We start from the raw sequence: 27,028 nt of genomic DNA, 5'->3' as shown, positions 1-27,028 counted from the left end.
CAAAAAGTATAAATGTTGTTCATGCGCAAGACAAGAAGAAAACATACAGCCAGGCAGGGTGGGGCACACCTGTAATCCCGGCTACTCAGGAGGCTGAGGCAGGAGGATCACGACATAAACTTTGAACTTCACCACCTGTTTGTTATATACTCTTCAATCTGTATGACTTGTACATTAAACCTTCTGATTTTAAAAACATTTAAACAAAACCAGCAGTGTATGTCACCATCTCAAGATCCAGGAACCACATAGCAAAATTTTCCATATGTCTACTAGCGATGATGACAAGGGAGAAAAGCAAGCTGAGAAACAGTGTGTGGGACCCTGACTCATCAGCCCAAGCTGCAGAAGAACCGATCTCAAACACTGAAACTCTTGTCATAGAGCGACTCCGCGTTTCCCAAAATGTGCTCCACAGAACACGGCTCCACAGACACTGATGTGCATTTGACACACACAGCCTACCGGACAGGACTCCACAGGCAATGAGCTGGGGGAAACTGTGTGACGTTTAACGGAAGTTTCCTTATAGCTGGGCCCCACAGTCTTCATTTAACATTAACTTACTTGGTGAGGAGGTAATATGCTATTTTTGACAACCTTTAGGCTGTAACTACTTAATAGGTCCCTCTTGCATATCTCTGTCTTCCTGAGAAACCACTTTGAAGATACCACCATGTATTACAGCAGCCATTGATATTTTCCTACTAATCTATCCATAACTGTGTAAAGTTTGTAATGTTCCTATCCTATTTCATAAATGGATGTATGTTTATTATTATGTGTTTCCTACAACAACCATTGAGAATAGTTAATGATTTTTCAATAGGTCACTCATGTATAGCTCTATTTATTTTCTTTAGAAGCCACTTTGAAGATACCAAAGTATAGCACAACAACTCTTGATAATCTCCTACCTCTTTTGTCTCTAACTCACTATTATTTGTCTATTTGTTTTCCTGAGAAACTATTTTGTAGATAATAATATGTAAAACGATAACCATTGATAATTTCCTACCATTTTGTCTGTAATTTGCTAAGTCCCCCCTATTATTGTTATCCTTCTTTTATTCTTTAAAATAAAAAAAATTAAAAAATAAAAAAAATAAAAATTAAAAAAAAAAACATTAACTTACTGTATATGTCCCAACTTATTTTTTCATTGCATCATTATATAAGACACAACACATTTTGGGAAATTCTACTCTCTCTCTCTCTCAGACAGGGCCTTGAACTCACTGAGATCCTCCTGCCTCAGCCTCCCAAGTGCTGGGATTATAGGCATGGGCTACCAGGCTTGGCAAGGGGAATTCTATTCTAGCATGACAATTTTCATTATCAATATGCTTCTAAGATACAAATTCACTTTTAATGTCCCATTTTCCATTGAAAGCTGTATTACAAATATTCCTCAAAACAGACCATCAAGTTTCCACAGCTGAGCTCTCCTCTAGGTCGAATATCAATACAGACACAGTCAGTCAAGAAGGCAAAGCAAACATTTAAAGGCAAATCAGAGCCCAGCTCTGGGAGCACAGCTTGAACTGAGGGGCTGGGGGCTGTACCTGCAGGTTGTAGCAAGCTCGCTGCTGGATGCTTTTCTGTGGCTGCACATCGCTTTCCACCCCCAGAGACCTGACCTCCGCCCGCGAGGCAAAGGTGTCTGCCATGGAAAACTGAACGGTCGCGAATGGATACCAATCCAAGGGGATCTCTTGGTCAGATCCAAGTTCTAGTTTGTACGACAAACAGTGGGGATGATCAGGACCTGGAGGAAACAAAATCGAACTATTTCAGTGGTCACTGGACATGCCTGTTGAACATAAAAGGCACTTGCAATTCTATATTAAAAACATGCTATCAAAACCCACAATCATGCACACAGTCGGGAGAGTTCCAAATGCATGTAAGTAGTAGCTCTAAAAGAACTGTAACTTTATCACAACAGACCTGCACACATTAACTCTTAAAACTTTTCAATTACAAGTATTACTGTGTGCTCTAATTAAAAGACTAATATTTATATGAAACATAATTATTTGCTCACAGCGTGTTTCAGGTGTGGAAACCTCTTCCTCTTAAGTACACTGAAGTAATTCTTACAGTAGTTCTGCATTTATTTGTTTTCTTACCCCTGTGCTTGTGGATCATGCAAAGGTAAATTTCTGCTCAAAGTAGGTCATATTACTTAAGAAGCCTGATTTGAAAAGTGAAACTTCAGATATTAATTGCAGAAACTATTCCAAGTAAAGAATTCTTTTTTTTTTTTTTTCTTAAGTGAAACAGGTTGTTTTTCATTACTGAAATCCTCACTCATGCTCCTGAAAAGCTGTGACGGGAACAGAGGTAGAGCATAGGGGTGGGCATATTGACCTTCAACATTTCAATCTAGTATTTGTTCTCACTCAAGTGAGCATCTCCATCATGCCAGGCCAAGATCTGCGCCAAACTCAAGGGATGTGGCTCCTCTAGATTCCCCAAAGCCTCATGCAGACACAGGTGGAACTTCTCAGAGGTGGCTGGATGTAGGCTGTGCGGTGCTGGGATTAAGCCTGTGACGCTGGCATTAAAGGCGCATGATAACTGACTGGTTCAGCACAGTTCTGAGTGTGGATAATGGGAAGGCACCACTCAAAAAGGTAGCCTGGAAGGGATAAAAGGGAAAGGCAGGTTTCTGAGGCTGCTGCTGCTGCTGCTGCTGCTTCGCTATCTCCTGCCTGTTTACCATGAACTATTTCTCCTCTGCGATGCCCCTCTGCTCTGCCATCCTGCCTTGGAGCCGGCCAGCTATGTACTGAAACCTCTACAAGCTATAAGGTGAAATAAGCCTTTCCTCCTTTAACTTTGTCTCAGCAATGAGAAAAGTAGCAACCGAGACACCAGGGATATTGCTTCTATCAAAGATTTCAGGAGGGGGGCTGGGGATTTAGCTCAGCGGCACAGCGCCTATCTGTCAAGCGCAAGGTCATATGTTCAATTCCTGGTACCGGAAGAAAAACAAACAAACAAAAAAAAATACTTCAAAGATTTCAGGAGGGTCACTCAATGTGTGCATACGCACATGTATGTGTGTTTGTTATAATGCGGCAAAAAGTATTTTCACTGTAGTAATTTTGGCCACTGTAGTAACGAGACCATGACCCTGTCCCATTGTTCATAACATCTACATAGCCGATGTGTTATCTTTTCTTAAATAAATGTATGAGATGACTGTAATTTCAAAAGCCAAATTAAATTATTGTACCACTGACATAGCTTAAAAGAACATTTTCATCAAAGTATAGCTGTAGGCACAAGAACAAGAGTTTAAAGGATTTCACTTAATTCCTGAAAGACAAATTGCCTTTCATTCCTTACAACCTGTTTCTGGTAGAGACTAATAGAATTCCAAGCTGTAAAAGCCATCCATCAATTAGCCAGCAGATGCTCGTTAGTCATTTCTACCACGCGCACGTAGGGTCGGACTGCAGCGGCCTCAGAGGGCTCTGCACTACCCACACCGTCCGCAGCAAGTGATAACTTCACCCCACACACGCACCCAGAGAGCCCACCATCCATTATCCTTCCCCAACTTCTGGCTGTAGCAAGTTCGTTCCCACTTAACCCCACAGCTACTGACCCTGGGGCCTCGGCTTCGCTCCGCAAAGGACGGGGCGGACGAGAACCTGGCCCTCGCAAGGCCGTGGCGTGGATTAACCACAGAGCCGGGCAGGAGTGGCTCCCAGTGGCACGCGCTGCTCGTGTGTAATTACTCTGACAAGCGCCTCGCAGCTGGAAATCCATCTATCATTATCTAAGTACTATAATTTAGCTAATAAAGGAACAGTGAATTCTACACGTTTAGAGTGGAAAATGACATTGGAGATGATCTAATTTGATATTCACATTTTATAGGAAAAGGTTGGGGGGAGTTCTGCGACAAAAATTGAAGGAAAAATTGAGTCCAAGTTGAAGGCCTAATACTACCAAAGTGCTAGAATCAAAACCTTTCCACTTGTTTTTCTTGAAATCAGGTGAAAGGTAACACAACAGCATCCTTTTGCATTTTGAGATATTTTTCCCGGCTTCTGAAAACTCTAAATACTCTACTGGGTTTACTAACACACCACCTCTTTCAACTTTGAGTCCCATGAGAAGGCGAACCATGTGTGTCCTCCGCACAAGGCCAGCATGTTTGGAGCTTAACCTCCATTGTATTTGTCACATGCATGAATAAATGGATATGAGCAAAATATATACACATCAAACCTCCACTCACATTCACATTGAAAAAATGTGAAACTAGGGACGATGGGAGACAAAATAGCGGGGAAAGGATCAAAACATGTTCTTTGCCAAACCTCCCGAAATGAAACCCATTCATTTGTGTAATCATTTTGTTAAGGTGGAGGAAAATCCTGTCATATCAGCGCTGACCACGAGTGGGCACCCTCGAGCTTCGGTAATAGTTATCTTTCACTAGGCTGGGAACTGTTTATCCAAAATCTCCTCAGGCCTGGAAGCCCAGTCCCTGATGACCCGGGGTATTTCACATCTGAAACTGAACCACTGAAGTGGAAGGAAAAGGTGGTAAAAGGACAGCATAAATGGGGGAGGAGAATCTGATGTCACAGAGCAAAGAGAAAAGAGCAAAGGAGAACCGGGCAGTGAGAGAGACGAGTCTGCTGCTCCCATTCCCCTGTAATTCTGGGCCACCTTTTACACTTCCTTTGCTACCCAAGTCCTCGTTGTCCTCATTCTATTTCTCCTCCTATTCCCTCTCTCTTTTTGCCTTGGTGGAAGCTCCTGTCACCCTTACACTTGCGCTTGAATGATAAGCCACTGCCCTTCACACCTTAGTACAAAGTCTATGAGCTACTACTGCCCAGGCCAGACTGAGGTCCATGAAAAATGCACCCACTTGGCCATCAAAGAAACATTCAGCGTGGGTGAGGGAGCAGAGAGCCTATAAGGGGCCAGCAGCCCCTCTGACCTCTCCTGACATCCAAGGTCAAGCCTGAGCTCACAAATTCCCAGGGAAAAAGGTGCAACAAAAGCCTTACGCATAGTACGCTAGCTCATGTTTTTCTTTTGGTTTCTATGTACACAGTACTTTCCCCACAGTGCAAGTTTTTCAGACACTGACTTGAAGAGGGTAATATTTTAAAGACCCTTGTTAAAGGAAATCTTCTCCAAACATACAAGTGATCTGAAAGTCATCTAGAGAAACGAGCTGTACCCGGCCCCACTGCAGCACCCGCGGCCCCAGGACCGCAGCAGTGTGAGCCGGAAACAGTCACATCAGCGCTGACGGAGAGGCTACCTCTCACCAAGGCGATCCATCCAGTTTCAGCGAGGGCACCCTGTGGAAAGATTTCCCCTTGGTCCCAAGCTGCCTTCTGCTTCCCCACTGCCCTTTCCAGTTCTGGGCCATCCCAAGAGGCAAATTAGACTGCGACAAGCCCAAACCTCCCGCTCTGGGCATCACCCTCCCACCCCTGACAGACACCTGCGGTCAGTGCTGAGGGACCCCAGAAGTGCCCCCTCCATGCCCTGCCCCCCAGGTGCTCAGACCCAAATCAGCTTTGACCCCGAAGGGGTTGCCCAGTGCATTATCACCGCACAGCTGAGGAAGCCTTGTAAACCTCTGTTCCCTGGGCGCCTGGTGCCCTGGCAGTCTTCGGGAAGGGCCCCGGCAGCCAAGGCAGGGCCCAGGCAATCTCCTTGGGGAGGTCCACTCTTGCCATTATTCTCAGTGAGCCCAACTGCTGGAAGAGGCCAGAGGGCGGAGAGTAACAGAGCTCTGGAAGATAGCGGAGAGGGAGGCGTGGCCTCTGCGGGGGCCATACCAATGTCACAGGACAGTGACGAGGTTCACAGCCCTCGGCCCAGGCTGCCACAGAAGTCTTTCACAAGCTAAGCCTCACCCCAGAGAGTCCGCCCGGCTGGGGATGGGGCCCAAGTATGGGCACAGCTTGAGTGGCCCTTACTGAGGATGCTTGAAACAAGATTTCCAAATTATTTCTGGATTGTGATATTTGCATATACATAATGAGATATCCTGGTGAAGGGACCCAATTCTCAACACAAAGTCATGTTTCACCGCACCTTATGCCCACAGACTGAAGGTAGTTTTGTAAAATCCTCTAATAACTGTACATAAAACCAAGTTTTACTGTGTGGAACTGTCCATTTATGACATCAGGTCAATGCTCAAAAATTTTTGGACTCTGGAGGACTTCAGATTTCAGATTTTTGGACTCGGGATGCTCAGCCTGTATGTTTTTCAAGCTCTGATGATTCTAACATGCAACCAAGCTGGAAAACACACCTAATTCTAGGGATGGGAGGCAAGGAGATTCCAAGCTATCTTGGCGAAGGGCACCATTGGCCTCCTGCTCACCCAAGCCAGAAGACACCCTGACCTGTCCCAGCCCCTCCGGGTCCCCAGGCCTATACATAGTCTGTCGCTCTGCTGAGGGCACCTCCTCTGAATTTCCTCAGCTTTCCCCCATCTCCCCTCTCAGAGGGGCAGAATTCCCACTCTGGCTGCATTTAAGATCCTCTGGCAGCTGAGACCTCCTGGTACCCTGGGCCCTACCCTAGAGGCTCCAATTTAACTGGCACAGAGGATATCCTAAGCTATGGTCAGGTTTGAGAAACACTGCTATTCACTGCCGCTACCCACAATAAAAATATTTCATCTGAAGTCCATGGCTATGAGAGGCCTAAGATGAGCTTAAATTCCTCTGAAAACTAGAGGGACTGCGAGCTACTAGGATACAGTGATCAGTTCTTATCCATCTGTATCCCTGACGCTTGTAAGTGCTCAGTGAAGGTATGAATGATGAATGAATGAACTCAGATTCCCCAAACCTGCTCCAAATTTACCTCTACAGTCCAGGCTTCCACTAGAAAAAAACCTCAACATAAAGAAGTACAGCTCTAATTTCAAAATTTGCTTTTTTGTTTTATTATATCTACTACTAATTTACTCTTCCAAAATAAATTTGATGCTAGAATTGTTTTCAAAGTTCTAAACTTCTAGACTATCTCCTTCGCAACATTTAAAAAATTAAGTGCATTTTTAATACTCAGGGTGTATCTACCTAATTCTAAAGGAAGCTGAAGTGGTCAAATGGGTAAATCAGCCAAAAATCAACTTGGGTAATAATGAAAGGCAGTCGTATTTCAAAGAGCAAGGAGTAAAACCTAAAGAACAAGTTATATTGGCTGAGAATACAAAGAAAAAAGTTTAGATATATTCATGGAGAACAGATGTTTACTGATGAAATAGGGAATCTAAACTTTACTGGACACATTTTTAATATCTGAGGTTGATGTCAAGAAGCCCAACCACGTATATCTACAAATTCTCCCTCAAGTGCCACCAGTCATGACTAATTCTTAGCCTAGGATGGTAATTCTTCTTATATAAAAAGATGTAAAATGTTAAACTTGTCTGGGAGAAACTGGCACGAGAGGAATCAAACCAGCTGTTTGACTAAATGTCCCCTATCCTACCTGTCTACACAAGCACGACCTCAGCTGACAAGCGGCCATCTGTCTCCGCCTGGTTTCAACCCCAGGAAGGGCGGGGGGACCTTTAAGCTATTTCCCAGGAAAATCAACATAGGTGCTCAGTATTTACTTGAATTTTTATCAGGAAGCCGCTCTATCTTCCACACCACAGCCCGGTAGGCACTCTCGTATTTTGCCGACCCCACAGTGACCTGAATGACAGGTTCAGATTCGGGTTCGTGTAAGTTCCCCAGGCACAATGGTCGGTTCATTTTGGCCTTCAGGGACTTCTGCCTCTGGAGATTCATGGTCCACAGGGCCTTGATCCACTGAGCTGGGACAGGGAAGTGTATCATGATATTGTCACAGCACCTCAAGGACCCGGTGTGGGATGGCTTCTGAAGCGACGGGGCCATGTTGACAAAGGCCTGAAGCTCCACATACGCCCCCTGGACGACGACTACAGACTTCACGGAAAACGGAAGATCGTCCCCGTGATACAAAGTCTTGAAACGCATCAGCTCAAACTGGCAGGCATCCGGAGGCACAAACTTAACGATTCTTGTTTGCTCAAATTCTCGTCCTTTCACACACTTATGCAAATGATAGTCAAGAATATCAATCCACTTCTTTTCTGGATCTTTTTCAAAACAGCATTCGTCTCGCTTCTGCAGCTGAAGGTCATTCAGGGTTAAAAAGCACTCCACGTTCCCATTCACAAAGCAGACGCAACAGATTTGAGTTATCACAGCACTTTCAACCAATTTCCCGTCTTCCTTTGTGACTTTACCCCAAAAGTTGTCCACAATTTCCAGAGAAATTTCTTGCTCCTCGTAGTTCCTCCTGGGTTTTGAAACAGCTGGCAGCTTTATCAGCTCTTCCTCCACAGTAGTCAGGAAGTCGAGAAAGTCTCGGTACTCCAGGGACCCCAGCTTCAGCATCTGCTCTACGTCTGGCTCGTGAACCACTTCCGTCTTAGAGTGGTATTTCCTCTTCTCTGTGTAAGACACATGTTCAATCTTCACAGTGTGGATTTTCCCTGCCACGCTGAAGCTCTCAACTTTGGGTTCAGAGAGCCTGCAATGTGGATCGAGCTGTAACTCCTTGAATGGTTTCTCTAACCCCTTCTCATAATACATCTGCAAGATTCCTCCAGGTAAAACTTTCAGAAAAATTGGTCCCCACTGCCGGGAAGACATCATGTTTTTCTTCTCAGGAATTCTCAGCATGAAGGCCCACCCAGCTTTGGGCTGACTCCTGAAGAGCGTGTGGGGGACAAAGGCGGGGTCTTCAGCACAGGGACAGTGCGCAGACCCCTCTCCAAGCGGGTCCCGGGTCTCAGCGGACTGGAGGTGCTCGAGCTTCTCACAGATGTAACTGAGTGAGCATTTATTTAGGCTTTTTTGATCAACTGGCATCCCCTTGTCTCTTGGTGAGAACATCTTTCTGCTCCCTGGGGGCTCAAAAGTGAACTGAGAAGCACCGCTCTCTTCTTTCCAAAATGGACTTGAAAACGCACAGTCCTCCCGGAAGTACTGAAACTGGGGAGCATCACTTTGGACCGCTGTGTTTTCAGCCTGCGGAGGGCAAAGTTCATCTGGAAGACCTACTTTGGGAGTAGGTCCTACTCCTGCGCAAGGGAGGTCACCGGGTAAGAAAGCCTGGGGTACACAGGTTGGTTTAGCAGGCAGTAAGGAGGAACCTGCCCCAGTTGCTGTGAGTGGGCCATGTGAAGAAGATTCTGGAATAGGACACAGCACATGAGGCCCTGCTTTGGGTGTGCCGGGAAAACCTGGGAAATCTCTGGTAGGTGTAGAAAGAGGAGAGTTGCTCGGCGGTCCTGGGCTGAAGTAGAAGTCGACAATGGGAGAAGACAGAGGGGTGCTGCTGGTCGAGGACGATCCACTGGGGAATTCTTTGAGGCCAGAGAGGTTCAGCTTCAGTCCATTCGGTCTACAGACACCTTGGTTCTCCAGAGGGAAACTCCTTGGCTTTGGAGACTGAAAGGCAGAGTCATCATCGAAAGTGACCCAGCTGCCCGGGTTCGTGGAGCACATCTTCGGGATGCGGGTGGTTTTGCCAAGGAGTCAGATACGTCGTCTCTGTTAAAAGAGAAAGAGAAAATAAGAACGCTAAGTAAAGCGGAAAAAACACATTATTACCCTAGCACAGTGGCACACGGCTGTAATCCCAGCGACTTGGGAGCGTAAAGTCAGAGAATCACAAATTCAAGACCAGCCTGGGCAATTTAGCAGGACCCTGTCGGTCTCAAAATAAAAAATGCAAAGGGCTGGCGATGTAGCTGAGTAGGAGGGCCCTGGGTTCAATCCCCAGTCCCACCAAAAAAAAAAAAAAAAAAACTATAGTTTCTTAGTTCTGAGAAACACTTGGATGTGAAAGCACACACATATTCTGAATGTGAAGAAATGCTTACACACAGGAACTCTTTTGGTGGCTGAACAAATTTTTTCAACAATAACCCAACTAGGTGCTGTCTACCAGGGACTCACTTCAGGCTGAGGGACACACAGACTGAAGTGAAGGGCTGGAAAGGACACTCCAGGCAAATAAAAGCCAAAACAGAACAGGGGGGTATGTGTTACAGTTTGGATCTGGAATATACCCAAAGGCGCTCCTGCCGAGGCCTAGTCCTCAGCTCCTGGCACCACTGAGGGGTGGGGAAGCCTTCAGGAGGTGGGGCCCAGAGGGAGGAAGTCAGACCCAGGGGGCGTGCCCTTGAAGGGGCTCTGGAGCCCCACCCTTCCCTCCCTCCTTCACTGAGGACAGAAACCTCTACACCGTGAGCCAGAAGAAGACTTTCCTCTCTTTAAATTGTTTGTTTTGTTTTTGTTTTTTCTTCTGGTACCAGGAATCGAACTCACAACCTTGCGCTTGCCAGGTAGGCGCTTTGCCACTGAGCTAAATCCCCAGCCCCTCCTCTCTTTAAATTGATTACCTCAGGTTTTTCTTTTTTATAGTAACAGAAAGCTGGCGTAGAGGGCATTCTTATATCCAAAAAATAAACATTAAGTCAAAAATTGTTACAAGACACAGAAAGGGGCATTTTATGATGATGAAAGGGCCAATTCACAAGGAAGATGGAATCATTATAAATACATATAAATGCACCATCACAGCACCAAAAATACGAAGCCAACCTTGATAGAAGTGAAGGATGAGATAGAGAATCATTCAGAGAGTTCAATATTCCACTTTTAACATCCAGATGGAAGACCAATCAGAAAACAAAGGACTGGAACAACACCACAGACTAAACGGACCCGTCAGACACAGAACATTCCACTCGTCTGCCACAAATGAATACACATGCTTCTCAAGCACACACACAATGCTTGCCAGAACACATACTGTTTATACAAAACAAGACTTAAATTTAAGAGCACTGCAATCAGACAAATATCTTTGCCAACCCAAATGGAATTAACCTCTAGAAATCAGAAGACTATCTTGAGACAAGTAATGATAAGAAACAGTATAACAAAACTTACAGTGAAAGCAGCACTAAAAGGGAAGTTTAGAGCATAAACTCTTCCACAGTAGGAACATTACATACAACGGACAGGATAACTTAGAAGAAATGGATACCTTCCCAGAAACATGCAATCTACCAATCCTGAATCACAGTATTTTCTTTGGTAGCCCATATACCAATACTGAATCACAAAGAAAGAGAAAATCTGAATAGACCAATAACTAGTAAGAAGATTGAATTAGTAAAAAACACAACAAAAGCTCAGGACCAGATGGCCTCACAGCTGAGTTCTACCAAACACTCAAAGAATAATTAATGCCTATCTTTCTTAAACTCTTAAAAAAAAAAAAAAGGAGAGAATACTTGTAAATTCATTTTATAAGGCCAGCAATACTCTGATACCCAAGCCAAGAAAAGAAAACTCCAGGCCAACATCCCTAGTGAACACAAAGGCAAAACTCCTCAGTAAAATACAGTATTTGAAAACCAAATCCAATAGCAAATGAAAATGATCCTATACCATAAGCAAGTGGGATTTATCCTTGAGATGCAAGGATGGTTCAATAAATAAAAATCAATCAATACATCACATTAACAGAACAAAGGACAAAATTCACATGATCATCTCTAATACAGAAGAACAGCATTTGACAGAAGTTAACATCTTTTCTTGACAAAAAGACTTAACAAACTTGGAATAGAAAACAATTACCTCAGTATAATTTCCATATATGAAAAGCCCGTAGCTAACATCATCCTCAACACCAAAGTCTGAAAGACTTATTCTAAGATCAGAAAAAAAGCATCAGAATTCAAAGCTGGGGAAATTAGGCAATAAAAAGAACTAAAAGGCATCCTAACAAAAGGGAGAATTAAAATTATTTCTACCCATGGTGACATGAGCTTATATGTAGAAAGCCTTCAAAAAAAAAAAAAAAGAAAGAAAAGAAAAAGAAAAAAATCTCTGTTGGAACCAAAGCGCAAATTAGGCAAAACTGCAATGAACATAAAAAAAAAAAATCCAGTTTTACTTACATATACCAACAGCAAATTATCCATAAAGGAAATTAAAATAATCTCATGCACAACCATATTAAAAAATACTTAAGAGTAAACATAACCAAGGAAGTGAAAGAGATGTCCACTGAAAACTATGAAATGTCACTTTAAAAAATTACAAGGCACAAATAAAAAGACATCCCTTACAGATTGGAAGACTTAAAATTGTTAAAAACATCCACACTATCCGAAGCAATCTATATATTCAATGCAATTCCTATCAAAATATCAATGGAATTTTTTTCAGATGTAGAAAAAAAATCATAAAATTCATATGGAAGCAAAGAGAACCTCCCTTTAAAGAGTCTTTTTCTCTAGAGGGGAAAAAAAAAGTTGAAGGACTCAACTAACTTATTTCAAAACATATCATAAAGCTCAGATAACCAAAACAGTATGACACTGGCACAAAGGCAGACACAGAGATCAAAGGACTAACTTATACAGCCCAGAAAGAAATCCATGGTCAAATATAGGGTCAAATGATCCCAGACAGGGGTGCAAAGATTACACAACACGGGTAGGTCGTCTCCTTCAACAGACAATATTCAGAAAACTGTAAATGCACCCACAAGAGTGAAACTGGACCCTGAAATCACAGTCAAAAATCAAGTCAAGAGGGACAGAAGACCTAAATGTAAGAGGTAAAGATGTAAAACTCCTAGTAACAAACATGGGAAATTTCTCACAGCAATGGCTTAGTAACGATTGCTTGGATGTGCCAAACAAGACTGCATCAAACCAAAGACTGTGCGCAGCAAAGGAAGCAATCAGAGTTGGAGAAAATATCTGCAAGCCATACGCTGAAGGGGGATGACATAAAATGGGTAAGGATTCATTTCAATAGCAAGAAGACAACTCAATTCAGAAATGGGCAACGGATTCAGACGTTTCTCCAAAGAAGGCATACAGGGGCCGACGTGTACACGGGAAGATGCTCCCCAGCACTCGCCGCTGGGGAAATGCCATCACAACCGTGAGACAGCACCTCACGTCGGCTAGAATGGCCAGGATGAGACTGGGTATGAGGGCTGAAGGACATTCCATCGTACGCACACCACCTTTTCCTTATGCTTTCATCCGTCAGTGGACGTTTAGGTTGTTTTCCCCTGACTGTTACGGATAGCAGTGCAGTGAACGTGGGTATGCGAGTGTCGGCCCCTGTATGCCTTCTTTGGAGAATCGTCTGAATCCCTTGCCCATTTCTAAACTGAGTTGTTTGTTTTCTTGCTATTGAAATGAATTCTTACATATTTCATATCATCTCCCTTCAGTGTATGGCTTGCAAACAAAGGAAAGCAGCAAATGTTGGCAAGGACGTGTAGGAGTTGGAGCCGCGTGCAATATCGAGAGTGTGACACGGCACGGCCACTGTGGAGACCGGTACGGAAGCGCCTCCAGAACAGAGAAGACAATTAACGCATGAGCGACACAGTAACCTCCCTTCTGGGTGTTTATCCAAAAGATCTGAAAATAGGAGCCAGGTGTGGTGGTGCACACTTGTGATCCCAGAACTCTTGGAGGCTGACGCAGGAAGATCAAAAGTTCAAGCGCAGCCTGGGCAAACTGGTAACTTAGTCAGACTCTGTTTCAAAATAAGTAAATAAATAAATGCTTGGGATGTCACTCAGTGTGAAGGCTCCTGGGTTCAATCCCTAGTACATTAAAAAAAAACAACACACACTGAAAACAGGGATCTTGAAAAGATTATTCACATACCCACATTCAGTGCACCACTATCCGTAACAGTCAGGGGAAAACAGCCTAAATGTCCACTGATGGATGAAAGCATAAGGAAAAGGTGTGTGTGCATGCGATGGAATGTTCTTCAGCCCTAACGAGAAAGGGAGTTCTGCCACGTGGTACAGCACAGATGAGCCTTGAGCACCTTACGCTAAGCAGAATAAGCCAGGCACAGAAAAGCAAGCGCTCTGACTCCACTTACACAGGCATCTAAAGCAGTCAAATTCATGAAAAAGAAATAAATGGTGGCTGTCAGGGGCCGCTAGGGGGAGCACGTGGGGAGTCACTGTTCAATGGGTGCTGAGTCCCCGCATGCAAATGAAAAAGCTCTAGAGATTTGCCATAGAGTAATACTGATACAGTTAATAATATTATATTGTACACTTAAACTGTCACACAGGTAGATCTCATGGGGTTTTAGCACAACTGGAGAAAAATGTAATATGTGGAATCAAATCACTAAGTCTTTAATTGAGTAAGTACTATTACTAGGTAGCCAGAACTTGCTAGTGCTGTGAAAAACAAAGGAGAAAAACTAGAAATCCATTTTCAAATGAACTTCTCATCCACTGGCAGCCCAAACTGATGTGAGGTTTATAGTTTAGAACTTTCTGAATTCACAATCTTGCTTATCAAAATGACCTTTAAAGTATGTATTATTGTTCCTGTTTCATAGCTAAGATTCCTTGGGTGTAGTTCCACTGACTAAATCACCCAGCTAGTAAGAGATAGAATCAGCTTTAAAAAAAAAAAACAGCTTTACTGAGTTACAATTCACCATAAAATCCACCCTTTAAAAAAAAAAATGTATAGCTCAGTGGTTTTTAGTACATGAACAAAGTTAGGCAAGCATCACCACTATCTAATTCCAGAATGTTCTCCTCTCCCCTCCAGTAAACCCTGTACCTATCAGCAGTCACTTCCCATCCCCCCTCCTCTTCCCAGGCCCTGACAACCACTTCACCTGTTTTCCACCTCTATGAACGCTGCTTTTCTGCACACCCCATGGAAGTGGAATCATACAACACGCAGCCTTGTGTGTCTGGCTTTCACCACGGCGTTTTCAAGGTGCACCTGTGTTGCGGCGCTTACCAGTGCTTCGTTCCTTCTTAGGGGTGAATCACATCTGTCGAGTGGCTATGCCCCATCTCGGGAATCCACTCACCATTTGGTAGACACCTGGTTCGTTTCACATCTTAGCTTTTTTACAGATAATGGTGCTAAGAATATCTACGTAGAAGTTCTGTGTGATCACTTCTCTTTTCTTGTTTTTGTTTTTTGTTTTTCTTCTGTTACCAGGAATCGAACTCATGACCTTGCACTTGCCAGGCAGGCGCTGTGCCGCTGAGCTAAAACCCCAGCCCCTGATCACTTCTCTTGAGTACACACCTACATATGGGAAGAGCTGGGATTTGAACACAGGTCACTTCAGTCCAACCTGACAGGACAACAAACTAATCTGAAATTATTCTAATGATACCGGAGGCAACGAGCTGTGTGGCCCAGAGCACTGACCCGGCAGGGTGACCCGCACGCTGGCACGGCCCTGTCCCTTGCCGGCTGTGTGCACAGGCCCGGTGGACAATCAGTGTTGCTGACTGTGACCTCTGGGGTCCTGCCCTCATCTAAAGCAATTCTACGGTGGTTGAAAATTGACTGAAAATTTTGTCGAAAGCAGAAACCTCTAAGTCTCTGTTACCTCTGAATTCCTGGGCCTTGGTGCTGGGATTTTTAAACATACATTCAAGGAATCTACGGGAAGAAAATAAAACTGCAGGAGATCTACTGATGTGAAAACTTCAGAGCACGGTGGAATAACGCCCGTGGGAAAGGCCTGTTTTTCTCCCTCCAGCTCTCTCCCAGTGGAGAAGGATGGATCAACCAGCGCAGCCTCAAGCCTGGGAGAGAGCCAAAGCAGAGGGGGCGAGCGCCCAGGGCTCCGCTCTCAGCGCGGGCGCTGCTGCCTCTGCACATTCTCGAGGGCACAAAAGCACACCCACCCCAGGCTCCCCGGCCCTGGACAGCATCGAGCTGGCGCTGCCGCCAAGGCCTCTCCGTGCGGCAGGCAGAGCCGCGCACCCACGAGCAGGGATCCTGGGGCCGCCAGGGTCCCGGACCATCCTCGTCCGCCCTCTTGAGAAGGAATCCAGCCCAAAGAGCTCTGTACAGGATGACAGATCTGACCGTGCAGATATTTACTTTACTTGCTCTTATTAGAAGAAAGAAAAAAAGAGAGAAGACCAAGAGCCGAAATCCCACTTCCGCCTGCGTCCTCCTCTGGCCTGCGTCCTCTTCTGGCCTGCGTCCTCTTCTGACCCGCACTTGGCCCCACGCCTTTCCATCCACAGCTCTGCAGCCGGGGCAGAGGGGCTGCTCTCTTCAGCTTCTGCTTTTGGACAACCGCCACTCCATAAGCCAGGCAAAGAAGTCAACCCCATTGCTCTGTGAGTGGCCCTACACTTTTTAAAAACACAACTGACCAAAACATCAGCTACCTTGAGCCCCAAATCTACGCAGCAGCCTTCCCGGAGGGCACCCAGCAGGAATGATGGGTGCTCCACTCCCCCAAACGGGCCCGCAGGGTGTGCAGAAAGAGCCCACCTTTGTCCTTGCTTCAGAGGCGGAGCGCGACGCGGTTCTGTACAAAGCGGCGGAGGCCCCGGCTCCTCGGTCAAGGGCCGTCTGCTCCCCGCTGTGCCCCTCTTTCTGCCCTCCTCCATCCCTCTTGCTGACTGCCCAGCCCTTAAACCTACGCCATCTGCACACTGCAAGTGGTGCTGTGTCTGGATCCGGGCCCAACCACTGGCAGAGCCCCGCCGCGGCGACATCTCACTTAGAACTCCCGACAATCGAGAGCCAACCCAGCACCTGGCATCGTCTCCGAGGGCCAAGTCCAGTCTGCAGAGCTGGGAACCCCCGACTCCTGGGCACCTGGCCCCAGCCACCGCGCACAGGTGCAGCGACTCCCCTGGTGGGACGCTCGGGCTCTCTCCGCAGCAGTGGATCCTGCCCACCTGTGCAGGTCAGAACCTCTCAGCTCTGTCCTCAGTCCATCCAGATTACCCTGCACAGCTTCAGAAAACAATTCCACACCAAGTGCTCAGCCAGGGCCAGACGTCGAGACTCAGAATGAAACACAGATAGAAAAGGAAGATGTATTGCAGCAGAATTTCCTAGAAACCCACTTCTGAGATAGGAAGATTTTAAAGGAGAATATCTGCTTCCCATTAAGACAGCTAATAATTCTTTACAGCTGTCTGCTTTGAAAGCAGTATCAGAATATATCGGGCTCACCTTCTACACTGTCGGTGGGAATGTAAACTAGTACCATCACACTGAAATCAGTGCGGAGATCCTGCAAAAAACTAAGAAGAGAAATTCCTCTGAGCCAGCCATTCCTCTTCTAGGTATCTTCTGGAAACAGTTGACGACCTCGTATTACAGAAATACACGAAGACCCTCACTGATAGCAGCACAACTCGTAACAGCTGAATCCTGGAAGCAACACACGTCGGCACATTCGGAGATGAACGGGTAAAGAAAATGCGGTGTTTACACACCATGGAGCGCTGCTCTGCCATAAAGAAAGATAAACTTGAGTCATTTGTAGAAAAATGGATTCACCCTGGGACCATAATGGTAAATGAAACAAATCAGACACACAAGCTTCACTGTCACACTGTTTCTCTTATGTGAGAAACCCACAGTAAAGATAAAGAGCACAGCAGAATGCAGACCATGGGAGGTGGGAGATGCTCTTCCTCAGAGGGGAGGAGGAGCGAGAGACGGAGGTGAGGAAGGCAGGGAGAGGAACTGGGATGTGCTATGCACACGGACCACCTCCACATAGGGAAGGTTAGCATTATGTACCACATACATGTACCAACAGACTAAAATTTTAAAGATGAAATAACATGCAAAACGAACATATTGAGCTCAGGAACAAACTAAGAGTAGACACCTGCCTCTTCACAGTGGGAACAGCAAGGTGTGAGGAACTGATTCCGCCTTAGACCTCAGCAGCTGGGAAAGACCTCGGCAGCGGGCCAGCTTCGATGTGGCCTTTGGAAGTCCAGTACATTCGCCTGGACGCAGCAGGAGTTCAGCCGTCCCCTTTGGGGAGTGTGAAATGAGCCCCAGGTGAATCAGCAGCAGGAGAGGATGAGGCCACAGCACACACGCAGCAAGGCTGGCTTTCCCCCACTCCTGTACTTCACGGTCCTCCCACCTGAGAAAGACCAGAGTTCTTGAAGGAATACTACTGAGACGACCATGAGCTGACTCCACATCATCTCAAATGTACATCACAGACGGCAACACCTTCCAAGTGTTACAACAAGCCTTACGAACAAGCAGCAGCGGTGTGCCGGGGCTGGGGATTTAGCTCAGCGGCAAAAGCGCCTGCCTGGCAAGCGCAAGGTCGTGAGTTCGGTTCCTGGTACCGGAGAAAAACCAAAAAAAAAAAAAAAAAGAAGGAGCAGGGTGAAAAACGGTCTCACCAAAAAGAACCGGGGATAAAAACTTTCTATTCATCATAGGAAAATTTCATATATTTTTAGAGAGTCAGAGCCAAGCCTTGTCAAGAGGAATCCTGTCTACTTTTTAGGGCATTTTCTTCTACTTTCCCAACAAATGCCAGACAGAATTTTGAATCTCAATACACTTTTTATGAAGTAATTTTGCCTTGTCACTTTTCTGAAAAATAAATCTGTATACTGTCTTCCCAGGTCAAAGAACCACTGAATTTCAGAGTTAAGAAGAAGCTGGAGGTATTCTGTTCACTCCACCACACTAACAAACATTTGGAAAACGCTCCTGGCATGCCAGGGACTGGCGGTGCATAATCTCATTTAATACTGAAAACTCATCATTTTGTAAAAGAGGGAGATAAAGTTCAGAGAACTCAAACTGCCTACCTAAAGACACACAGCCCGTAAGAACCAAAGCCTGAACTCCGACCAGGTCTACCTGATCCCAAAGCCCAACACCCTAGGGGTCCACAAAGCACCAATGACTTGCTGGTGCCTCCTGCCCTGCAGTTTCTGAGCACTTTCCCCAACCCACTTCTAAGAAAACAGCACCAAACTAGAAGCATCCCTTCCCAGAGGCAGGAACCACCTAAAGAGGACGGAGCCTGCTCTCAGGCGAGGAGGGTGTTTCTCCTCGAGCCCACCACACATATCTGCCCCGGACACCAGGCTGTGGGAAGGACGAGCTGTGGGACAGTCCCTCCAGGCTGCTCAAGAAGAACAGCCCAGCATCGCTTCCAGGCATTTCTGGGAAAGGCTTCACAACAGCCTGCCCCGTTTCCCTCAGCTGGTCTCCCACCCTTCGACCAGCTCCTCCGACTACTGTCCTGAGCGCCTCTCTCCTGCCAAAGCCATCTTGCTAAACTGCTGGATTCTCCAAACACTCCCAGCCGCCCTCCAGCCTCTACGCTGCTGTTCTTTGCAGTTTCCCCGTGCTTTTTCAGAGACAATTCTATGAAACGCAGATACCAAGTTCGACCTTTTCCTGTGGACTGCTGAACTCTGCCTGGACGCACTTGGTTGGGGAAGCAGCGTCCCAGGTTTTCACTCGAAGGCCTTTTCCCCACCTCAGTGCGTGTCGGTGGAGAACATCCTCTAATATGGTCCCGCACATCTGGGTCCTCCCCATGTGCCAGGTGTTGAGGGAGGGCTGTGCTGAGGAGGTACCTGGCAAAGCTCCGGAAGCCTTCCCGCCTCTGCCCCAGCCCAGCTGTCCCAGTCGGGCTGGCTCCGCCTCAAGCCTCAGGAATACACCTGCACCACAGGAGCAAGCCGGCCTTTGCAGAAGGCCGAGTTTAGTCTTCTACGCCCGTGACTTTCTACTCTAAGAATGCTGCACAATCCCAAGAAAGAATGTCTTCTTTCAGTGTCTGTGCACTTTCTCTGGCTGCTCCCCGAGGGCAGAATTCTCAGACTCCCACAGTGCCAGACTCCTCCAGGGCAGCCTAACAATAGACCGGAGCTGCAAAGCCCCCGTCTTCTTCGGTACAGCTGCGGTCTGCAGTCCAGTTACCTGCGCTGCTGTTCCAAAATGCTTATCAGGGAAGTAAAGCCAAAATCAGGGCAGGCCAGTGTGCAAAAACACAGGATGAAGAGTCTTTTTTAGGAGGGCAGCACTGGGAACGGAACGAGCGCTTGAATGTGCTGGGCAAGTGCTCTATCACGCCGCTGCACCCCAGCCCAAGAATCTTAAATTTTGCTGTAAGAGTATTTCACATATTATTCTGATAGAAGTTTTCCCTTTAAAGAGGAAGTAAAGGTTTAAGATAGAAAAAAAAAAAATGACTTTGAGGAAAATTGAAACACCTCTCCACTGGGTCATGGAGAAGGGTCCACAGGCTGCATGAGCCATGTTATGATCACGTATGTTCTGCAGCCCATAGTACTCACTCACAAACACGTGTGGTATTCAGTCCAGCTATGTGGCAGGAAACACCATCTGTAGAACATTAAACCTCAGCATAATCTGCCTCCACCTTCGAATCTCATCACCACGGGTCCCAGCTCCACCGACTGCCTGGCCCTCCCCGTGAAAGGTGATCTTCAATCCCCCAGCAGGAATTTGGGTTCAGACTATTTGTTAAATCTTGTTTTATCATGTGCCCACTTCCTAAATTTCAAAATAGTGACCAAACTCTAGGCAGGCCCACAGTTTGCTTCTGGAACAGACCCGTCAGCTTTGGCTGTGAACACCTGGGCAAACACAAACCGAAGTTCCCGAAGGCTCAGGACCACCTCCCCAGATACCAGCGCCCCGCCTAAAGCACCTGCCTGAGGAAAGGCGTGCTGCCCAGAGCGGACTGTGTCAGGCAACCCCTCCAGACAGACGGGGCTCCCGCCCAGGCTCGGTGAGGGTAGTCCCGAACTTGGATAAAGGCCAGCCTGCAAGTCCCAGCCGGTTCCACGCTGACCAACCCTCCTGCCGCTTTGTGTAATCTTTCCCTTCCCAACTCCACAGGGAGCTTCTCTCTCAATAACACTCCGTCCCTTCTCCACAAATCTAAGGTGAAGCCACTCACACCCGACTATTTTCCCCACTGCGGCGGCCATGACCAATGAGAAGCTCTCCTCACAACTTCAACGTTCGTTCGCTGCGTTTATCTCTGACGGGAGGATGGACAGCAACCCAAACGGGCCAGTCCTCAGAGGGGGTCTCCAAGCAAACAAAGCCTCCGCTGAGCGGGCGTTCTGATTTTAAATTCTTCTCCTGGGTTGTGTTTGTCTTGTTTTTGTTTTGTGATGCTGGAGATCAAAGCCAGGGCCTCATGCGTACGTCCAGCCCTAAAATTTTATTCCAGTTACCACGACACTTTATGGAGTATCCACACCACGCTCTTCACGCTGCCGTGGATGCTACAGAGACCTGGTGAGTACGCAGCAATCTCCGAGCCTGTTTCCTCATCTCTAAAATGATGACATTCATACTTCCTCCTGTTAAACGGCCCCACAATAGGTAGTCATCTAGGCTACTTTTTCCTCTCTCCTCTCCCTGTTTCCTGCGGCCCGTACTCCAGCCTTTAGAACACACACCCTCTGTACTCAAAAGCAAGTTAAAGAGCCCTAACGCCGGAGCTGGAGAAAACACGGGGTTGATCTGCTACGAGTCCATTTCCAGAACCGTGTCTCTACTCTGCCTAATTCACAGAGGTGTCTTCACAGGTGTGGGAAGGCTGCTGCAAGTACCACCCAACCCGAAGGCAGGCTCGTGGGAATACGACGCTACGTCCTCACCCACCTTACTCACAAGATCCAGCACCACCCAACGTGACTGTTCTCCAAATCAAAACGACCATGAAACACGCATATTCTGAATGGATTCAGGACATGGAAGCACTCGTAACAATGCACTAAAGACACTCACGAAAGAGGACTTCCAGAACTGCTTCGGACCGTGGCAAGAACAAGCGGAAAAATGTTGGAAGTGAGGAGTATTTTTGGGAGGTCATAGCAATGTGGCTTTTACTGTAATAAATTTCTTTTATTTAAAAACGTACTCTATTTTCCAATCATATCTCACACGACCAGGCCTCTGCCCGGCCCTGGGACCTGACCCTGCAGTCCTACCTCAGTCCCCTGAATGGGATTATCCTGTTATGGGCTGAATATTTATGTGCCCACAAAATCCGTATGTGACAACCTAATCCCAACGTGACTGAATGTAAAGATGGACTTGGGGAGGTAAAGAGGTGACAGGGTGCGGCCCTCCCCAGGGGCATTAATGTCCTTGTAAGAAGAGGACAGCGATGTGCTTGCTCGGTTTGCCCTTTGAGGCCACAGGAGAAGTGGGCGGTTTGCAGCCTGGGCGAGGCCCGGCCCCCACCAGGACCCCGCCGTGCCAACACCCCGGCCTCAGTCACCAAGGCCTGGGAAGCAGCGTCTGCCAGCACTGTCCCCCCCAGCTGTGGGGAAGAAGGACCCGGGTTGGGATGCGCTGGGGAAGTCCAGGGCAGGAGGGCCGAGAGGGATCCTCCCCGCAGCTCAAACTGGACCCTGATGCTCTCAGGAGCCACCAGCAGGAGGGAGAGACTCAAAGCCTCCCGCCAGAACCCAACGGCACGTGTGCGTCAGGCCCCTGTAACCTGCACCTGGAGCCCACAGTCCACCCTAAGACCAGACACGGCAGCCCTCTGCTCTGCTGCCCGTCTCTCTGCATGACCTCAAGGCCTCTCTGACTCTGGGACCAGGGCCGCCTCTTCCTTCCCATCAGTACTAGGGACGGACCCCAGGGCCTTGTACATAGTAGGCAAGGGCTCTTCCACTGCATTAGATCCTAAGCCTTTTACTTTTATTTTGAGATAGGCTCCTGCTATGCTGCCCAGGCTGACCTCTACCTTGTAATCCTCCTGCCTCAGCCTCCTGAGTAGCTATGTGGTAATGTGTACCACTACACCCAGCCCGCAGTCACAGGTTCTTCCCTTGGAACCCCGGCAGTCCTCACAGGGGGACACAGCCCCACATGGGCCACAGCTGGGATGACCTCTTGCCCTTGGCCAAAGCAAACATGTAAGGGCCTTCTTCTCCAGGGCATCCTTCGCTGTCCCTCTGACCGTCAGGAATAACGCCCCCCACGCTCAGGCCCTGACCTCTGCTCACACAGGCATGGAGCCCAAAGTGGGGGGCTGCACCCTCCCGTAAGATGGGGCCCTGGAAGGCCGCAAGATGCCCCTGCCCGTCTCAGGGTCGCAGTGTGCACCCTGCCGGTCTCCTCCCAGCCTGCTGCACCTCCGCACTTAGCCAGGTAACCTCAGAGCTCAGCTTAACTCAGCGCGGCGTCCGGAGACATCACACAGAATCAGGAAAAGCAGTGGCTAAGAGTGATACGGCCTGCACACAAACCGTGCTGACTAAAACCTGGGTCCACGCTTGTCAACCACAACCCACGCCTGAGCCCGGCTCTGGACCTGCCTCTCAGCCAGGAGTGACCTGCCTTTCCAGGGACACTGGGAGTCTGGAGTCACTGTTTGGTTATCAAAACAGGGGTGTGCAGTGCATCTAGGGGGAGGGGCCAGGGATGCTGCTCACCTCCTCCAACGCACGGGATGCCCCCACTCCCAAGAAGGATCCAGCCCCAGCTGTGAGCAGGGCTTACGCTGAGCAAGCCTGCTCCGAGAGGGCCGGGCAGCTAGCAGGGCGCCGAGCCTGGCGGCCACCTCTGCACCTGTTTTGCAGACAGTAGATCCAGTGCTGAGGTGTGGCCCAGCCAGAACATGGTGCTGCAGACCTGACCCTGTCTCAAGCCCCAGGGGCCCGCCCTTTCCATCACATCATGCGGACCACCAGGGCAGGAGTCAGAACGGGACAAGGGCAGGAAAGGGGATTTTCAGGAGAAGTCAGAAGACTTAAACAAAGGGAAAGAGAATCTGGCACTTTGAAGAGCAGAGCCCCAGGACAGGCAGGGACAGGGGCCTGTGTGACACACGTCGGTGGGCTCTGAGGTACCTCCAAGTGGAAACACCTAAGAGAAATCAGACACGCAAGACAGGCAGGGGCTAGAAATTGGGGTTTGGGGGCTTGTGGGGGAAAGGGAAAAGTCACAGGGAACCCAAAGTTGGGGTTGTCGGGCCACGTCACAGCAGAGGGAGAGGAAAAGAGAAGAGGGGAGTGGAGGGGAGGGGAGAAGAAAGTCACCAGGAAGGCTGGGTCACACTGGAGCCAGAGACAGGGAGGAGTTTCCCAGGGTCCTGGGCCAGGGAGGAGTTTCCCAGGGTCCTGGGCCAGGGCACAGGCCTCAAGGTCAGCACAGGCAGGACGGTGTCTGAGGCTGGTCTGGAAGCAAGGGGCGGCCACAGCCCGCTCGCCCTGCATGGGCCCTGGGCCCCACGGACGGACGCAGCCAGGCTGCCCCAGGCCCAGACCCCAGGTTTGTGACAGCCCTCATGATGGCCTGCTTCTTCAGACCCGCCTGCCCGCCCGGCTCTGAGGAGCCCAGGGCTTCCCACTCCCCGGAAAATCCAGCCCACCCGGCCTTCGCGGGCACAAGGCTCGCACACAAGGCCCGCTTTCAGGGCTGCCCCTGGCATTTGTGCTCTGTGGGCTCCTCGGCGGAAAGAGCACAGACCCAGAGAAAGAATGAGAGGAAGGAGAAAAGGCATTGTCTCCTCAGAGGCCCGGGCTGCTGGCTGGCGGCTCCTGGACTTGGGTTCTGAATTCCCCAAGGCAAGCATAAAGTGACGCGGGAGAGAGCCAGCTGAGGGGGGCTTCATTCGGATCCCACCTTCCAAACCTGCTCCTCCCTGCTCCCCGCAGGCCTGCGGCCCGCTCAGGACAAGCAGCGAGTCTTGGAAGCTTAAAACACTACCAGGAGCATCTCTGTCTCCAGACTTAACTATGGGGTGAGGGTACCTCAAGTGAATCCCTTCGCCAGGAAAACTGGTCAAACAATTTATCGCAATTACTGTGTAATTGTCTTTAGTGTTCAGAGAGGAGGCCAGGAGCTAAGCGGCCCAGGAAGAGTATCTGGTGCCTTAAATGTAATTCCTTCCCACAGGCTCAACAAGCTGCACTCAGAGTGGAACGGACCCCCTCTTGCCGAAGGGTCATGGAGGACCCTGACCCGCGGATGCTGGGCTCTGAAGGGCACGGGCCAAACGTTCCGCTGCAGATCCCTGCGGCACAGACGCCTGTTCAGTCAGGGGCGGCGACGGAACACTGCCCCCGCCGTACTCCGCGTCACGCACCACGCGGGCCACGGGGCCGAGGCGGCCTGCCTAGCGGCGGTGTGCAGTGGCAAGCAGACATCAGAGTCCTGTGTTTGATTCCCGGCCTTGCCACCGACCAGCTGTGGGACATGGAGCAAGCTACTTCAACTCCCTGCGCCTGTCTCCTCAGGTGCACAGTGAGGCTGCCACGGTTACTGTGCTTGTCTCCGCCCCGCACAAATTCCCGGGCTGGAACCTCATCGCCACCGTGTCACAGGCCTCCCAGCACAGGGGTGGCGTCCTTAGAAAAGAAGCCTTACGGAGCTTGCTGGCTCCTTCTCCCAGTCGAGGAAGCACACAGTGAGAGGGGTCATCCGTGAAGCGGAGCGAGCCCTCACCTTGCTCTTAGGTCCGTGAGCTTCCCAGTCTAACGTATTTTATTTTATCAGCCCAAATGGACAAAGACGGCCTGAATAAGGTTCTTGCACGTATTAACCCTGTACAATGGCAGAGGAGATACAAATACACAGAAGAGACAATAGAATGGTCATCACTATGAATTCCTGACCCGGGTACAGAGGGCCAAAAACAACAGATGAAAAATGAAAGGCGCCATCCTTCTCCACTCAAGCGCGCGGGAGGCTGGGAGCGAGCAGCCCCACGGGACCCCGGCTGGGGACCGGGAAGGCCCTGGGGGAGGGGACATCTGCTTGAGCAGCCGTGGCGGCAAGTCAGGCGTTCCTGACTGTATTCTGCCGATGTGGGTCATGTGCCCGTTCACAGCAGGGGAAAGAAATTCTCCTACTTGGCTTCTTCAGCTCAGGAAGCAGACACAGTATCTAACAGTTCATCATCATTACGGCAGCCGTCCTCTCTGGCTGTCCAAACTGGGCCACACGCTGCGGACACGAGCTCCGAAGCGGGCAGAGGGGAGAGCGCGCCCTCGAGTTCCACGCAGCCGGGGCCTGGCCGCTGGCGACCGCACCCCTGCGGCTGCGCAGGCAGGGCCTCCTGCACTGAGAGAGGGCTTGTTTGCGTCTCCCCTCGCCGCCACCCCCGGGATTCCACAGCGTGTGTGTGTGTGTGTGAATATGCAACCACTTGAGCAGCCACCAAACTAGGGATTTTTAAAAATGAAGGTCCTATTTACAAACCAGAGAATTTTTTTTTAAAAACTTGGCATTTGCTTAATGTCTGGGGGTCAAATGCAGACATCAGCACACAAGACAATATTCATTTCTCTTAGTCCTTGCGAGCTATGGTGCATCTTCAAGGCACCAGTGGCATTAAAAGAATTTTGCACAGAAAGCAAAGTCTGACTGGAAACATGTAAGTGGGCACGCTGACCGGATTTGCCCACTCACGGCCCCCTAATCCTTAGAGTGTCACAGAGCTCTGACTCAACCTGAGCGGCCTGATCGTGGGGTGGACCGGCCTCCCTCCTCTGGACTCTGAGGACCGCATGACCCAGCCTCACCAGGAAGCCGGTTCTGAGGCCGGGGCACCCCAGCTACCTCTACGTGGCCTGCCCAGCACGGCTCGTGTGCTGTAGGTGGACCCAGCCCAGGGGACAAGGGCTCTCTCCAGCCCCACCGTAGGTGGCCGGCTGGACGCCCCTGCCCCAGGCTCTGCTCAGCCCCCTCACTCCTACCCCCACCAGCGATCCTCCGCTCTCACACACAGCTCCCTGTAGTTGCCCCGCAGGCAGGGAGCCCAGGGGCCGGGCCGTGGCAGGTTCTGTTCCTGCTCCGCTTCTCTCTGACTCTGAGTTCCGCACAGGTCGCTGCTAGCTGGCGCTTGCCGGGGTCCCTTCAAACTTCAACCACTGGTGAGGACTCATCCTTCCACAGAGGGGCCTTCAGGGAAGTGCACGCCTCCCGGAAGCGCCTTCCTGCCTAACCTCCAGCAGCCCTGCCGCCACGGAGGCTGGGGTTCTGAATCCGGGTGAGCCCGGCGGCTGCCCTGACAGACACAATGTGGCAGAAGTGACACGAACAACTCCAGGCCAAGGCCTTGTGTGAGGCGTACACCCGCTCCCTGCTATCACAGCCCTGCAGCCCCACGAGGCA

At 49.0% G+C, this 27,028-nt stretch overlaps 1 protein-coding gene across 4 annotated transcripts in view; it reads right to left on the bottom strand.

Annotated features, from left to right (window-relative positions):
- Positions 1-27,028, bottom strand: part of Ston1 (stonin 1) — a 54,770-nt gene that overhangs the window by 4,378 nt on the left and 23,364 nt on the right. For 3 of the 4 annotated variants that reach the window (XM_005391001.2, XM_005391000.2, XM_013517562.1), the window contains exons 2-3: positions 7,631-9,602; positions 1,566-1,768 (exon numbers count right to left, since the gene is read on the bottom strand). In XM_005391001.2, the coding sequence (XP_005391058.1) occupies positions 1,566-1,768; positions 7,631-9,557 (2,130 nt within the window). In that variant the 5' untranslated portion in view covers positions 9,558-9,602. Of the gene's footprint in view, positions 1-1,565; positions 1,769-7,630; positions 9,603-15,578; positions 15,649-27,028 lie in introns of those variants that run through there. The other variant, XM_013517563.1, reaches the window with a different exon arrangement.

Source organism: Chinchilla lanigera, unplaced genomic scaffold (assembly GCF_000276665.1).
Source record: "Chinchilla lanigera isolate Chin_1 unplaced genomic scaffold, ChiLan1.0 scaffold00040, whole genome shotgun sequence".
Lineage (NCBI taxonomy): Eukaryota > Metazoa > Chordata > Mammalia > Rodentia > Chinchillidae > Chinchilla > Chinchilla lanigera.
Note: the sequence above shows the minus strand (reverse complement) of the source record. Positions and strands in the feature narration are given on the sequence as shown.